The following is a 17,332-nucleotide window of genomic DNA, read 5'->3' on the forward strand; positions in this document are numbered from 1 at the left end:
GTCAGGCTGGTGTGGAACTTTCTCACATGGTATGATGACAGCAAAATCTTTTCAAAGCAGTTGGCTTTGAATAATAATGTACCACTGTATAGAAACTTAGTTTGATGAATAGCGAACTTATTTGATTTGTGATGTCTGAGGTACTGGAGAGCACCAGGATTCAAGAGGAAGAAGAAGTATTTATGAAGCAATCTCCCTGACAAACCAGCATCTAAAGTTATTAGTCTCCAAGAAGCTGTTCATTACCTATGTTCCACAAGAAGAGCACATTTTCAGTCGTTGAACAAGCACCATCAGTATATAAGCAGCTGATACTATATTGTAAATTATTTTGAAAAATATAATACTTTGTCTTCCCAATAGCTATTACTTTTCACCGATCATTTTTTCAATAAAGCCCGACATAAAAATTGGCTTTTGTTTTGGTATATGTTTTAATTTTCAATTTTAATTTCCAGCATCAATATAATCAGCATAATTCAACTGCATAAATGAAATGCTGGCCAAGGAAGAAAAACAGTGACAGGGCACAAACAGGAAGCTCACTGAAAAAGTATGTTCTATGAAACTTAGTAATGTTTCACTTAAGAGGCAATTATACGCATCAATTCCAGTGAATATGCGCGCGCGCACATGCGCACAGGGACATAGGACAACAACCAGCACTTCGTGATTAAAAAATAGTGGCCATACTGAACAGTGTCTTACCTGAGTAATTCTAGCCTTTTATTGAAGGGAACTAAAACAGGATGTGCGTGCCTGATGTTAAAACCATTTTAGCTGAACACTTTGTGTTTTTAATATCCTGTTGGAAGCCGCCCAAAGTGGCTGGGGAGTCCCGGCCAGATGGGCGGGGTATAAGTAATTTATTAGTAGTAGTAGTAGTAGTAGTAGTAGTAGTAGTAGTTGATTTGTAGTTTTGATATTGTTGTTTTTTATTTATTATGTGATGTTTTGCTTAACTTTTGTAAATCACCTTGTAATGAGTTTCTCCAAAGAGAGAGAGCATGAATGTGTAAAATAATAAATAATTACAATGATTTAAGAGTAGGAAGAGTGTCCCTGCCCAAATCCACAAGTTATGCAGGGTACACATGTCTATCATTTTTTTCATACTTTGGGAAATTATGAATACTGTGGTACCTCGGGTTAAGAACTTAATTCGTTCTGGAGGTCCATTCTTAACCTGAAACTGTTCTTAACCTGAGGTACCACTTTAGCTAATGGGGCCTCCCGCTGCCACCGCGCAATTTCTGTTCTCATCCTGAAGCAAAGTTCTTAACCCGAGGTACTATTTCTGGGTAAGCGGATTCTGTAACCTGAAGCGCTATAACCCAAGGTACTACTGTACTTTACAGAATACATGTCAAAAGAAGACTATGATATCCTAAGCTATTTCTGCATCTTCATCAGATTTAGATGATGATGATGATTAGAAACCCTAAAACCAGGACAAGCAGACTTGAGGAAGAAGAGTTTGAGACAAAACCAAAACCTATCCCAAGTGTGTACTCTACAGCAGGGTTCTAAAACAAAACACAGCAAAACTTAATTTCCATTTCATGGTCCAATGAAGCCATTCCAAACAAAGATTTGCCAAAATAATGTGCCAAGTCACACCCACAAGCAAGAATCTTGATATGAATTACTTCTAACTGCTAGTATCTTTTAAAACATAGAACCGAATGGATTAATACTGTAATTCAAACGGCTAAACTGAGCAGTATAAGCAATGATTTTTACTAAAAAGAAAGAGGTGAATGAGTAATAAGATAGGTTTCAATACACAGCTTATTGTATGTTCATATTTATGTAATATCACACCATGCTCTATAAAGTAAGGCAAATCAGAACAACCTAAGAGTACATTCTTCAGTTACCTGATACCATACCCTCAGCATGCTGACTCAGAAGTAATTACCACGGTTTTCAGTGGTGTTTTCTCCCTTGTAAGTATACATGTGATTCCCGCCTAAATGTCTTTGGGGCAGGGGTAAAAAATTGATTTAAACCTTTTGACTAATTAATTAACTTTGATAGAGTTATATGACAGCTGAAAATATGGGGGTAGGGTCAGCCAGGAGTTCAGAACAGAACAGACAACAAACATTTGAGGACAACTAATCTGGTTTTATGTAAGTGACGTATAAATTTGAAGGACAAATGCCACTTTCAAAGTAAGCAGTGCTGAGTAATCCTTTCTTAGATCCCACACTACATTATAAAAAGTCACTGTAAGTTTTGCCTTTTTGAAGTTCTAAAAAATGTTTTGAAAACGGATGCACTTAGGCTAACAAAACTCCAGTGTCAGGAGAGAAAGATGATCTGATGTTAGATTCGCCCCTCCTTGCTTCTGTGGACATCTCCAGTACTCTGGCCCAACACCAATAAAAGAAGGCTGAGGTTCGAAAAACCAAAAGGGAGGCATGCCAATGGCAGCTCTGAAGATCCAAATCCATCATATGGGAGAGATCCAGGCTAGCTCCAGGTAGATTTAGACCCCCCTTATTTTCCCCACACTGCTTACAATGGGAGGAAAACTGTTCACTCTGCAAAACAGTGGAGTGAACAAATGCTATTTTGCCCTCATTTCTGCACTGCTGATGGTCAGCATGCCTTTGGTTCCCTCTCACAACCTTAATATTGCACAAATTATTAATAATTTCTCACTACATACACTTTTTTCCTTTTTAATTTTCTCTGTAAAACACACCTATCAAAATGTGTACTTATTTACAGATTAAATAACACATCCTATGAATCAAGATACAGTCTAAATGGAGCTATGTATATATGAACCTTTATAGAGACATCAATTTAATAGCCCCACCCCCAACATTATGTTGTAACAAAGTAATATCTACCATATGATATTGTTGCTACTTACACGCAAATTGTAGTTTAGCTTCTCGGCTAACAATTGTTCCAAATGAGTTCGTTGCTACGCACTGGTATGTTCCAGCATCTTGAGTTTTATTGGGATTATTGATCAACAAGCTGCCTTCAACCACACTGTAGCGGTAATCCATACCAATGTCAACAATGGTTCCATTTAACTTCCACCTATGGTACAAAAGTGGAAGTGGTTGAATTTTGCTTGGGGGGTGGGGAGCGAGAGAGAGAAATACAACAAATGACCTTCTCTTTATTTCCTAAGTACCATGAAAACACATTTTCCTGTATAAATCTGAAATGTTATATAAACATTTAACCTGATAAGTAATCTTACCAGTCAGTCACAAACCTGATTAATGTTTACATCGCTGTTGTGGTACTGCTTTTACTGAAGCTGATGCTCTGGGTGATTACTTATTTTTACAGAATCTTACAGCTCAAGGGCTAAATCATCCAGTCCAACACCCCACACTAAGGGAAGGTCTATTGTATCCAACACCTTCATTGATTACCTCTTCTTATTTAGATTATAATGTATAAACAGCAGAGGGATGAAAACATAATACAGTAAAGACACAGAAATTCCTAGAGGATAAGAAAAGTACCCCAAACTGATTTTCCCAGGGCAAAATCCATAAATTTCTAAAATAGGTCCAGAGTGGGTTTATTTCAATTTAGGCCCTATAAATAGTTATTGTTGTTGTTTGTTGTTGTTTTGAGAACACTCATATAACAAAAAATTTACTACTACTACTACTACTACTAATAATAATAATAATAATAATAATTTATTATTTGTGCCCCGCCCATCTGGCTGGGTTTCCCCAGCCACTCTGGGCGGCTTCCATAGAAACCAAAAATACAGTAAAATATCACAGATTAAAAACTTCCCTGAACAGGGCTGCCTTAAGATGTCTTCTAAATGTCAGATAGTTATTTATCGCTTTGACATCTGATGGGAGGGCGTTCCACAGGGCGGGCGCCACTACCGAGAAGGCCCTCTGCCTGGTTCCCTGTAGCTTTGCTTCTCGCAATGAGGGAACTGCCATTGCAGCGTCCGGGCAGAACGATGGGGGTGGAGACGCTCCTTCAGGTATACTGGGCCGAGGCCGTTTAGGGCTTTAAAGGTCAGCACTTTAAATTTGTCTGGATTAAAACATTTTCATATTTATAGTCTTTGGTGGAGAATCTTTACTATTTAAAGCAGAATACTTTATAAAGTGAATTTAATACACATTTACATACAGCATTTTAAATCTGCTATTAATGCTATTATTTCAGTGTTACAATCTACTGACCATGCATTAACTTCCCTATTTATAAACTACTTTATACCCCTATATTAAGTCCAAAGATACTCCCTCACTGCAAAACAGATGCTTTATAATTTTTTAGATCTACTGCTCAGAATATCAACCTCATTTCTCAATAAACAAGTCTATTCAGACTATTTAGGAACAATAAAATTCTTCTTTATTGACCTTCCTTTTAAAGTCACAGAAAGAAGAATGTCCAGATCCTATCAAGCTTTGTTATCTCTTTCCTTTTGTCTACCAAGTCTTCCTGCCTAGTCTCTTTTCTTCTCAAGAGATTGATTGTAAGGCAGTATTCAAATTAAACAAATGAATTAAATGAAAATAAAACCCTTTTATCTCTTTCCTATTATTACTATGATCATGTCACTCCTCTTATTAACCTTCTCCACTGGCTCTTTGAACATCACTTTCCCCATTAACTTTTAGATTTTAATTCTATGCAAAGCATCACAAGTTGTCACAAATTGAATACCTGTTAGGCATAAAATCATAGACTTGCAGAGTTGGAAGGGACCCCAAGGATCATCTAGTCCAACCCATTGCCATGCATGATAGTAACAAACAGTATTACAGTAGTAGCAGTATTACTGTTACAGTAGTAACAGTATTTTGGCACTTTAAAGGCTATCATTTATTGTGTGGCATAAGCTTCTGAGTGCCACAGCCTTCCTCAAACATGTGAAATCAAAACCCACTTTTACCTCCTTATGCAGTTACCTTGTGCATCACCCAAATTACACCCTAGTTTATGAAATCATATGACATAATAAAAATGAGCCTCTTCAGTCCCACAAGCTTTTTCAACGCTGCTATTGAGTGAATATGGGTGGTCCTTGGAAAGCAAAAACATTAATGTAGACCTGAAAGTTTATTTTCAGTCTACTGGAGTTTTTTCCCCTCCAACATGTATAGGGCCAGGATTTTTCTTCTCCTCCTTCATAGTAACAGAACAATGTGCCCCCCTCCAAAAAAGTTTACCAATATGCAACAAACCTTATAGTTGGTTTAGGATTTCCCTTCACTTCACAGTTGAGTTTGACTTTCTTTTCCTCAGAATCCAGTGCAAAAACGACACTGCTTGGTTCCTGGATGAAAACTGGTCCGTGCAGCGTGTTATCATCTGTGGTATACATAATAATAAAATTCACATATATTTCATGTAACTAAAACCAACCTACTATTGCTTATAAGAAAGACAATCTGGCAGTTTGAAGTGTAACATCCAATTTACATTCAGTTACGAGAGCTCCTTGGAGGAAAAGTAGAATGGATATAAATTGATAAATAAGGAGTAATCAAAATAAAAAGTATCGCTCCACCCTGCCTCAGTTTGAGGTTTGGAATCAAGGGGGAAGGGCGCCCCTAAAAACTAAAGAAAACTGAACAGCCTGAGATTCAAGTATGTGAGAGAATGCCTTCTCCCAAACCTTCTCTCCATTTTTTTAAGATCAGTTAAGGAGGCCTTCCTGGTAGTGCTGAAAATGGATGAAATAAGTAGTGCTGGGGCCCATAGCTGGGGCTTCTTCAGTGGCAGCTCTAAAACTTCCTACTGAGGTACACCTTGCCTCAAAGTTAAATCTTTTTAGAAGCAAGGTGAGGATGTACCTATTTCACCAGGCAGGTGGCAATGTGTAACCTGTCTGTGGTTAGTTTTGGATTGTGTCACTCACTATTTTATGCTTTCTGTCTTACGTTTATGCTGTGCTTGTCTTGTATTTCTGTTTTAATAGCTTTTAGAAAATCTACTGAGGTGTTTTAATGTGCTGTACGTCGCCCTGTAACCTTATGGTGAAAGGCGGTATGTAAATTCCTAAATACTGTAAAGAAATGGACAGATAAACCAATAAAAACCCCTAGAGAAAACAGAATCTGGGTCACAACCAGGATATTCAGGGTAAACACTGGATTTTATATGTGGGTCCTAAGCAAACCCGGCATGTGGCTGTCTTCTGGGACAGGTTTGCCTTAGTAGGTGTACAAGGCAGAGCAGTCCATGTTCTCATGCTAAATATAGTCTTTGAACACTTGAGTTCTCAACTGAACAACCCTCCGTACCATCCTACTATTTGTAATGGTTGCCCTCATAACAACAGGAGGAAGGGGGATTTCCTAATACTGAAATGTCAGTCACATGATTTTTCTACCTTGGCAAACATGAAAATCGCTTTACTTCTGGATTAAGAGTGACTGAGCAGTGCACAGACCTGATTGGCCACAGAAACAGAGACTGACTGAAATGCCTACATAAGCCTCTGTAAATTCATAGAAGTATAAAATGTGGGACAGGGAAGAGTAGTGTTAGTTCACAGAAACAGACTAGATGCTATAAAATCAACTAACTAACTAACTAACTAACTAACTAACTAACTAACTAACTAAAGATGGTAAACATTTGCCATGGATGGTAATAATGTTAAGGGTCTTGCAAAGTTCACTTCTTTGATTGAAGTGAGTTTGAGCCAAAACTTTTGGAGTTAAACGGAGTTCATTAATGGAAAAGAAGGAAGGTAGATCATTAATTCGATATGAAGACACAGTTGGGAATAAATGGTTTTGAAATGCAAAAGTGATCTGTATGCCTTATTATTTTAGTGGGAAAACATGAGTGATTACTAGGCAACAAGAAATGACAAAAGGCGGAAGGTGGAAGGCACTGCCAATCGAAGAACAACAAAACCCTCACACAGCAGAAGTTACAGGCATGAGCATCCATGCTCATGGTTCATCACTGTGAAAAGTATAATATTCCTGAAGCTTCCAAGAGCAAAGGTTTTAACAAATAACAATGAGATATGTTGCTGAAATATGAAAGTAGATACTTTTTCTTTTAATCAATGGGTCACAGAAATGACCACTAAGCTGCTTTTGTATGAATATAATAGTCCTGAAGTGGATAGAAAGAGATGTTCTTCGGACTCAAATAGGAAATATAACAAAAACATCTGTTGGAGAAAGGCTCAAGGTGATTTTGAGAAAAGTGAATGAAAATAACTACTATCAAAACTGATCTGGATGTACTTAACTTCTACTCTTGCTATGACCTTTGGAAGGATATTTCAGCAAAGTATGACTATATGACTAGAAAAGGTCTCAACACCACACCACTAACATGCTCTCTAATGCATACCTGGGAATTTACTTGGCACCATGAATGTTGCAAGAGGAGATACATCTTCCAGCAATATCCTATGCATGGTTACTCAGAATTAAATCCCACCATGTTCAATGGAGCTTTCTCTCAAATAAGCGTACACAGGATGCTACCTTAATCTTTAAGTTTCCACACCTGCTATCCAGCAGCATTCCCAAACTTATGTGCCACACTGCACAATTATGACAATACATGATAAGGAGAGGAGGGAATGCTGCAAATCCAAAAAGGTTTTTAGTTGGCGTGGTAAGCCATCACAATAGCAGATTCCCTATATTAATTCCCAGCAAAGGACCCCTCCTAGACTAAGCAACAAATACCGTATTTTCCGCCCTATAGGACGCACTTTTCCCCCTCCAAAAATGAAGGGGAAATGTGTGTGCGTCCTATGGGGCGAATGCAGGCTTTTGCTGAAGCCTGGAGAGCGAGGGGGGTCGGTGCGCACCGACCCCTCTCGCTCTCCAGGCTTCAGGAAGCTATCCGCAAGCTACCCGCCGGGCTCCCAAGGCTTGTCGGCAGCAGCCTGCAGCCCGAAGTGCGCTGCGGAGCACGCCCCGTGCTTTGGGCAGATGTCCGCAAGCCTTGCGTGCCCGGCGGGAGGTCTACGGCGACTAGGAAAGTTTATGTGATTCACCCCACCTAAGGGCTGCTTTATTCACACAGCCCCAAAGGGATGTGGGATCACCCCACAGTGAATATATGCGTGAACAGGTCTAATGTTATGATCCAGATACAGAGCTGAAGTTCCTCATAGCAGTACAAAAACAGGGATGTGTCATGATGAGCCCATGGAGACCTCTTGGCATGACTGGCCAGAGGGGAAGGAGGTATGGGATGAGAGTGCTGAGTTTGATGTTGGGGTGAGGGTTCACCAGATGTTTCTGCCCTGATGATGTCAGACATCCCAGCAGAGGTGGGAGAGCTATCTGAACCAGTCCCCAACCTGCCTCCTAATAGCATGAGCTCCATGGTAACTGGGGAGACACATGGACCCCAATTGTACAGTGGACTAGCTTCACAGACTTAGCAAGGGTCTGACTACTCCGCTAGGAGATATCCCATTGCAGGACATCTCACCAGAGGTGGGGGGGGGGTCATGGGAGCCTCCAATCACTCCACATCCTAGGAAGGCACATGAGCCTGAGTTGAACTGTCAGCCGGCCAAGCAGACCAAAGTCCCATCTCCAAGAATATAGTGCCAGATGCACTACTACAAGGATACCCAGCCTACTCACAAGAGGACCCACTTGCTTTCCCAGTCCTATTGCTCAGGACCTAAAATGCACGTATCCCTATACCCACCCCAGTCTTCAAAAGCAGGGCAAAGGGATGTGTCTGTCAGGTGTTGAGGCAACATCCTAGCTTGGGTCTTCCCCATTTACCTCCGAGCTCTGCTTTGAACCACTGAACCATGTAACCTGAAATCTGATCTATGTTTAGACTGCGTGGTGATTTTTGGAATAAAACCTTCATTAGTAACAGAACTGCAATTTCAAGTACTGTGACTATGAGTGGGTTAAGCAGGACTAAGCTGCAAACAGAGGTGGCATAATGAAGTCATGATAACTGACAAATTACACTTAGCAAGTCCTTGAATGCTTACACCTGAGGGTTCTAAAACAGCTTAAATCTGAAATTGTTGCAATTTTTAAATATGCAATTTATCTCTAAAATTGGTCTGCTTACTAGAGAGTTGGAAATCAGCCAACACCACACTTATAAGCGAAGCCAGGAAACTACACATCATTACATAAAGCTCAGGTACAATTGCCAGTTGCTTTGTGGCTGCAGAGGTAAGGAGAGACACACAACATTTGGGGCTTTTAAGCTATGAAAAAAGGTAGAATAAGTGGGCACTGAAAGACATGCAGAAATCTGTCCCTGGTACTGACAAAGTGGAGAGGGAGAAACCCTCTCTCATAATACAGTCGTACAGTGGATCCTGAACGCCTTGGTACTTGGATGTTTTGGCTCCCAAACGCTGCAAACCTGGAAGCAATTCTTCCGGTTTGCGAACGTTCTTTGGAAGCCAAACGTCCGATGGGGCTTCCACGGCTTCCGATTGGCTGCAGGAGCTTCCTGCAGCCAATCGGAAGCAGTGCTTTGGTTTCTGAACGTTCTGGAAGTCGAACGGACTTCCGGAACAGATTCCATTCGACTTCTGAGGTACGACTGTACCAGAACTCAGGTCCATCCAAAGAAATTGAATGTTGGAAGATTAAAAGAAAGCACTTCTCACAGCACCAAGTTACACTATGAAATCTGCTCCTACGAGATGTAGTGATGGCCACCAATCTGGATGGCTCTGAAAGGGGATTAGACAAATTCATGGAGGATAAGGCTACTACTACCGAAGGCTAATGGGTCATAATGGCTATGTTCTCCCTCCATAGGTGGGAGAAGTGGTGTTGAACACAGGTCCTGCTTGTGGGCTTGACTTAGGCATCTTTTTGGCCACAGTTGCAACTGGATGCTGGACAAAATGACCTGACCCTTTGACCTGACCCAGCAGCGTTCTTCTTATACAGTGGTACCTCAGGTTAAGTACTTAATTTGTTCAGGAGGTCCGTACTTAACCTGAAACTGTTCGTAACCTGAAGCACCATTTTAGCTAACAGGGCCTCCTGCTGCTGCTGCGCCGCCGGAGCATGATTTCTGTTCTCATCCTGAAGCAAAGTACTTAACCCGAGGTAATATTTCTGGGTTAGTGGAGTCTGTAACCTGAAGCGTATGTAACCTGAAGCGTATGTAACCTGAGGTACCACTGTATTCTTGTGAATATAGGTCCTTTGGTTGTGTCCAGTAGTGATGGGATTTGTCACTGTTACATTCAACAAGTTGGCTTGGGTAAGACAGAAAAAGTAAAAAGTTGCATAATGCAGTGCAAAACTTTAGTGTAAACCTTGCAGGGATATGGTTGTTTCTGACATGCCCGTTTGTGTTTTCAATCCCCTCAAGAAATAGCAATCACTCACAAAGAACTATGGGTTCAAAATAGTAGTAGTTAAGTTAATTAACTTATGTCAAACATGTAGATTGTTTTTGTTTTTTTGTGAGGGCAGGAGAAATTACATCAAAACGAAGATGACAGTTCAGCAGTTCAGGTCACTATCTGCATTTGAAAATGCCAGCAACAGGCACCTTTTAATATTTGTCTTTTAAACAATGAAGTTATTTCTCTCAGCAAGACAAAAAGAGTCCATTAAAAATATTACTAGGCTTGAAGAAAATAAATTACATGGGCTAAAGAAAATGAGAAATTCTGAGAGCAGCTGTCAGGATAAAAGCAGAACAAAGGGGGAAATGGGGAAATGACAACAATGCACAATTATCATTATTTAACTGGTTATTCTCCTCCCCTCCCCCCAGCCCTTTTAATTACTACCACTGTATAGCGGAGATAACCAAGTTCATAATCTGTTTAGTCGACAGCCGATACAGTCCCTTAGAAAGAAAAGAGCTTGTGCATTATTCTACCCATTTTGGGGTTAAATTCTCAGATGGTGCGAATCAGCACTAAATACAATAGTCTTACACAGTGCACACCTGTTGGCCATCTGGAGCAAATAATTCAGACACTCAGCTATGAATGAAGGATACCAATTTGTTCTCTGGATGCTACACAGAGACAGAGAATGCATAGAAGCTGCAATCCTGTGACCGCATATGTGTTTTATTTCCTTAAAAATTAAAATTGACAACTATGTGAACACAGACAGTTTCAGCGAAATAATGAACATGATGGAAAAGCAGCACCATGCAGCATAGAGGAAAGAATAACCTGATATTCAACAACACGACTAGTAAAAACATACCCATGTATCAAAATATTTAAATCAGCCAAACCACCCGAATTATCTCCCTGGATTTTCTTCTAGTTATTTTGGAGAAAGACCTATGTAAGTCTGTGTTCTGAAGCCCCCTATGTATGGGATGCTTAGAGCACACTTCCTTTTTGGCCTGTCACAGGACAGACAAGAATTGGTGGTCTCAGGAGTTTCTGCAGTGGTGGTTCTGCACTCACCCTCCTGCATTCTACAAATAAGACTGGGTCAATAGCAAGAGCAAGGAGGAGGAACAACTACCTCTCATATGCAATATATTTTCCACCTATGGTCAGAAAAGCAGCTGGGGTAACAATTTTGGGTGGAAAATAATGCTGCAGGGGAAAGCAATAAGCAGCAGCCCACTGGACTTTAATATCTGCTTTCTACTGACATGTCCTTCAGACCACACCTGGAGACTGTGTCTTGTTCTGGACTGCACAATTTAACAAGCTGGAATGTGTGCAGAGGAGGGCCACCAAGATGATCAAGGGTCTGGAAACCAAGCTGCTGCCGCTCTGCAGTGCGTTTGTGGGGAGGACCGCTCCCCCTGAAGCCCATTTTCCACCTGGGCCTGGGGGCGGGCCCCATACTCCACCACAGCTTATAAGGCTCCAAGGAGGCCTCGGGTGTGTGGGGTGGGGTGGGTTTTTACTTGGGTGTTGGAATTCGTTCAATTTAATTTAATTTAATTATGTTGTGTTTGTAACTTTCTCTGTTTTTTGTTTTTATTGTTTTATTGTTCTGTTGGTTTGCTATTTGTATAGGTTTTATTTAGATTTTAAGGGGTGGGGTCAGGGCTGCCTGGGAGTGGGTCCCAGCAAGCAAAATGGCTGGGGCAGGTTCCACAGGGGGGGATGCACTAGGACAACCGATCTCAGTGATCACGGGTAGGAGGAGGAGTTATGCTAAGACCAGACCATGCCATTACCAAGGAAGCAGGCTTAGTCGTTGCTTGAGGACTATCCTTGCCTCCAGGTCTGGTCCTGACCGGACGGATACTGGAATCAGCAAGGGATACCCACACGACCTGAAGGTGCTGCTGTGCAATGCCAGGTCAATGATCCATAAAACCACTGTGATCCATGACTTGATCGTGGATGGAGGATTTGACCTGGCATGTGTAACGGAGACTTGGTTGGATGAAGCAGATAGGCCTGTCCTTGCCGCTGCTTGTCCACCAGGTTTCTCTTACGCACAGCAACCCAGGCCTTGTGGGCGGGGAGGGGGGGTTGCAGTGATTTTTAGGAAGTCATTAGTCTGCACCAGGCATCCTATTGAGAAAACCCAGTTTTCTGAGTGCATGTTCTGGAAGTTGGGCAATAGGGGCAGTACAGGATTCCTATTGGTGTACCGACCTCCCTGCTGCACCAAGGATTCCCTGCCCGAGCTGCTTCAGGTCGTGGCGGATGTTCTCCTAGAGACACCTAGTTTGGTTGTCCTAGGGGATTTTAACATCCATGCCAACACGACTTTACAAGGGGATGCTCGGGACTTCATGGAAAGCATGGCCTCCATGGGGCTGTCCCTGAATAAGTCTGGCCCAACCTATAGCCGCGGACATGCCTTGGACCTGGTGTTTACCTCTATGGATGTTGGTGATCTGATACTAAGTAAAAGCAAAACGAAAGAAGTGCCATGGTCAGATCACTTCCTGGTGCAACTGGACTTCTCCGTGACCCTTCCCCTCTGCAGGGAGGTGGGACCGATTCAGATGGTCCGCCCCCGCCACTTAATGGATCCAAATGGTTTCCAGAGAGTGGTAGGGGATGTTTTATCCCATGTTGATGGCCTTTCAGCTGATTCCCTGGTGGCCCGCTGGAATGTGGAGTTAACCAGGGCTATTGACTGGCTCCGAAGCGCCCTCTCCGATTGCATGGAGCCCGGGCAGCCCCGTGGTTTTCCACGGATCTGAGGGCAATGAAACAATCGCTGAGATGGCTAGAGCGCCGGTGGTGGGTGACCCATTCTGAAGCTGACCAGACACGGGTTAGAGCTCAATGTCGAGCCTACCAAGTGGCGGTAGCGACGGTGAAGAACACTTTCTTCACCGCCTCTATTGCATCTGCAGAAAACAGCAGCAGGAAACTTTTTCAGGTGGTTCGCAATTTAGCGGAACTACCTGCTACATCAGAGCCCAGTATGGGCCACATGACCTCCTGCAATGATTTTGCAAAGTTCTTTGCAGATAAAGTCGCTCAGATTCAGGAAGAGGTAGACGCCACTGTGGGAGCAGGGCCGGGGCGGGAGAGTGCCAGAGTCCTGTCTAGCCAAATTGCGTGGGATCAGTTCCAATCTGTTACCTCCGAGGATGTGGACAGGCTGCTTGGATGAGTGAAACCAACCACCTGTCTCCTTGATCCTTGCCCACCCTGGCTTATAAAAGCTAGTTGGGAAGGGCTGAGCGATGGGCTTCGTGGGGTGGTGAATGCTTCCCTCTGTGAGGGAGCCTTCCCAGACCCACTGAAAGAGGCAGTTATTAAACCGCTTCTTAAAAAACCATCTTTAGATGCGGCCACGATGGCCAACTATCGCCCAGTCTCAAGTCTTCCACATTCTTGGGCAAGGTGATTGAGCGAGTGGTTGCTGAACAATTCCAGGCACGCCTGGAAGAAGCGGACCATTTGGATCCCTTCCAGTCGGGATTCACGCCTCATCATGGGACTGAAACTGCCTTGGTCGCACTGGTTGATGATCTCCGGCGGGCTAGGGACAAAGGTGAGAGCTGTTTCCTAGTTCTGCTGGATCTCTCCGCGGCGTTTGATACCATCGACCATGACATCCTTCTGGACCGTCTAGAGGGGCTGGGAGCTGGGGGCAGTTATACAGTGGTTCCACTCCTTTCTCCTGGGCCGTGTTCAGAAAGTGGTGGTGGGGGATGAGTGTTCAGACCCCTGGGCTCTCACTTGTGGGGTGCCTCAGGGTTCTGTCCTCTCCCCCATGCTTTTCAACATCTATATGCAGCCGCTGGGAGAGATCATCTGGGGGTTTGGGCTCGGTGTTCATCAGTATGCAGATGATACCCAGCTCTACCTGTCTTCCAAATCAGAACCAGTGAAGGCCCTGTGTGAGTGCCTGGAGGCGGTTGGAGGATGGATGGCGGCTAACAGATTGAGGTTGAATCCTGACAAGACAGAAGTACTGTTTTTTGGGGAAAGGAGGCGGGCAGGTATGGAGGATTCCCTGGTCCTGAATGGGGTAACTGTGCCCCTGAAGGACCAGGTGCGCAGCCTGGGAGTCATTTTGGACTCGCAGCTGTCCATGGAGGCACAGGTCAAATCTGTGTCCAGGGCAGCTGTTTACCAGCTCCATCTGGTACGCAGGCTGAGACTCTATCTGCCTGCGGACTGTCTTGCCAGAGTGGTGCATGTTCTGGTTATCTCCCGCTTGGACTACTGCAATGCGCTCTACGTGGGGCTACCTTTGAAGGTGACCTGGAAACTACAACTAATCCAGAACGCAGCAGCTAGACTGGTGACTGGGAGCGGCCACCAAGACCACATAACACCGGTCTTAAAAGACCTACATTGGTTCCCAGTACGTTTCTGAGCACAATTCAAAGTATTGGTGCTGACCTTTAAAGCCCTAAACGGTCTCGGTCCAGTGTGCTTGAAGGAGCGTCTCCACCCCCATTGTTCTACCCGGACACTGAGATCCAGCGCCAAGGGCCTTCTGGCGGTTCCCTCACTGCGAGAAGCCAAGTTACAGGGAACCAGGCAGAGGGCCTTCTCGGTAGTGGCGCCCTCCCTGTGGAATGCCCTCCCACCAGATGTCAAAAAGAACAATAACTACCAGACTTTTAGAAAACATCTGAAAGCAGCCCTGTTTCGGGAAGCTTTTAATGTTTGATGTATTAGAGGATTTTAATATTTTTTTTGGAAGCTGCCCAGAGTGGCTGGGGAAGCCCAGCCAGATGGGCGGGGTACAAATAATAAATTATTATTATTATTATTATTATTATTATTATTATTATTATTATTATTATTATTGGTTGAGGGAGTTGAAATCAAATATCTCAAGGGCTGTCACATAGAAGATGAAGCAAGCTTGGTCTTTCCTGTTCCAGAGGGTATGACTTGAACCAATGTCTTCAAGTTACAAGAAAAGATATTCCAACTAAACATAAGAAAGAACTTTATGTTGGTAAGAGCTGTTGTAAAATAGAACAGATTCCCTCAGGGGGTTGTGGATTCTCCGTCACTTGAGGCTTTTAAGCAGAGGCTGGATGGTCAACAGTCATGGATCCTTTAGCCGAGATTCCTGCATTCCAGGAGGTTGGACTAGATGACCCTTGGAGTCCCTTCCAATTTTACAATTCTATTATTCTATGGGTGCTTGCCATTGAAAAGAAAATTAAGACTATGGCACATGTTTATCCTGTGAGGTCCACTTTAATCATAAGTAAGAATTTCAGAGAACTCTGATGGAAATGGGAATGGGAATTGCTAGTGCTCATTTATTTGTTGCATATCCAGAACGGATCTCAATCAAGTAAATACAATCCGTATTTGCTGTTGTTGCTGTTTTTGTGTTCACTTCACAAGCAGTACATAATTGGTTATGCCCTCCCCCTTTCCATTTGAACTGAAATGAATAGGGTGGAATAATGTAATGACAATGTCATTTTGCCACAGTGAACAGCGAGATGAATAAAATAGCTTTTGGTGGAAAATGAACTGCAGTGGAATGGAAACAATGCTGCCCACTCTGAATACAGGAATAATGGTATCAGGTCCTTTCTTACATCCCTAGTCATAAGGGTTAATTTTATCTGGGACAGAGCTCTATAAATTGGAGCTGTTTATGAGTAAGAAATTATGCACACACATTTAAGACGGAGCAAATAGTCTCATACATTTAATTCAGTCAAAACCTGCAGTGTGTGTGCACGCACCTACACACACCTACACTCACACACACACACACAATAAAGCTCAGTCTTTAAATGTAAGTGAGCAGGTGAACCATTTCAGCTGTAACTCTTCGTTAGATGCACTGATTGATATTGTTAGCAAAATGAAATTTGGATTATGTTAATTGAAAGTTATGGCCAATTTGAGAGAAGGCTTAATTGAATATTTTGCACTTTGGGGGAAAGCTAATAACTAAACTGAAGAATATTTTTGGATTATATCCAGTGTAAATGATTTTTGAAAGATGTCCTTGTTTTCTGCTCAGGGAATTTATTTTAGATACCTTTTTATAATATAAATCGAAAGAAAGGCATACTGAATTGAGACACTGGATTTCTGTAAGACAAAAATGAACCTTGGAAAGAGTAACAATTCTAGAAAACTAAGAAGTAAAATGGTTAAGACAGCTGAAGGGCATCTCTCATTAAAATTAGTGACTTTTTTTTTAAGACTAGTCAGCTACATCAAGTCTTCCAAATATAGAGGGGGGGGGGGAGAGAACTAAAGCTGCAATATCCTATCAATACTTACATGGGAGTACCATCTATAGCATTCTCTGTGGTGGCACCTAAGCTATGAACTCCCTCCATTACAGAGGTGTGTCCAGACCCTTCGCTACACAGTAAGATCACAGCTACGTGGATTTTGCTTCTGAAATTGCAGCTTTACATATTTGGCTGAATTTTTTAAAAACAGGAGAGCACGGGACACATCAAAAGGGGCTGTCCAAGATCTGCATAGAGCTTTCAGAACCTGCACGAATGCTTCCCAGAGCCCAGAAAGCAAGACAGAGAGCTTAAAAAGCTCTTTCTGCATTGTGTTTTCACACCACAGAAAGAGCTGTAAAGACCGCCACCTTGTTTGGTGGGCTATGGGAAGGTCTTGCACGAGCTCAAAAGGCCTGCACAAGATCTTGGACAACCCCACGAGATCTTGCACCAGCTTCATCAGGTAAGACTGAATGTGTGGGATCGTTCTGACTTTACATGGTTTACACACTATCCCACCAGAATATAACCCCTGTGCAAGATGTGATCCTAGTATATAGCTTTTGAAATGTGCTGAAGCCACACCTCTAAACCCTATTATTTGACGTGTATATATGTGGACCCATCCTATTTGTCTAACTGTAAATTATGTTAATATTGTACTTCTGCATTGTTGTTACCCACCCTTAACTATTTGTCAGCATATTAACTTCCTAAATGAACCCTTCTGTTGCACTTCCAACAA

At 42.6% G+C, this 17,332-nt stretch overlaps 1 protein-coding gene across 9 annotated transcripts in view; it reads right to left on the reverse strand.

The window, feature by feature from the left end:
* The window catches only part of LOC309524607 (contactin-4), a 547,669-nt gene that overhangs the window by 204,886 nt on the left and 325,451 nt on the right, over positions 1 to 17,332 (reverse strand). For all 9 annotated transcript variants that reach the window (XM_082209344.1, XM_082209342.1, XM_082209337.1 and 6 more), the window contains 2 exons: positions 5,205 to 5,331; positions 2,888 to 3,063 (listed from right to left, as the gene is read on the reverse strand). In XM_082209344.1, coding sequence (XP_082065470.1) covers positions 2,888 to 3,063; positions 5,205 to 5,331 — 303 coding nt within the window. The remainder of the gene's footprint in view (positions 1 to 2,887; positions 3,064 to 5,204; positions 5,332 to 17,332) is intronic.

This window comes from Podarcis vaucheri (assembly GCF_965113315.1).
Source record: "Podarcis vaucheri genome assembly, chromosome: 2".
NCBI classification, from domain to species: Eukaryota; Metazoa; Chordata; class Lepidosauria; order Squamata; family Lacertidae; genus Podarcis; species Podarcis vaucheri.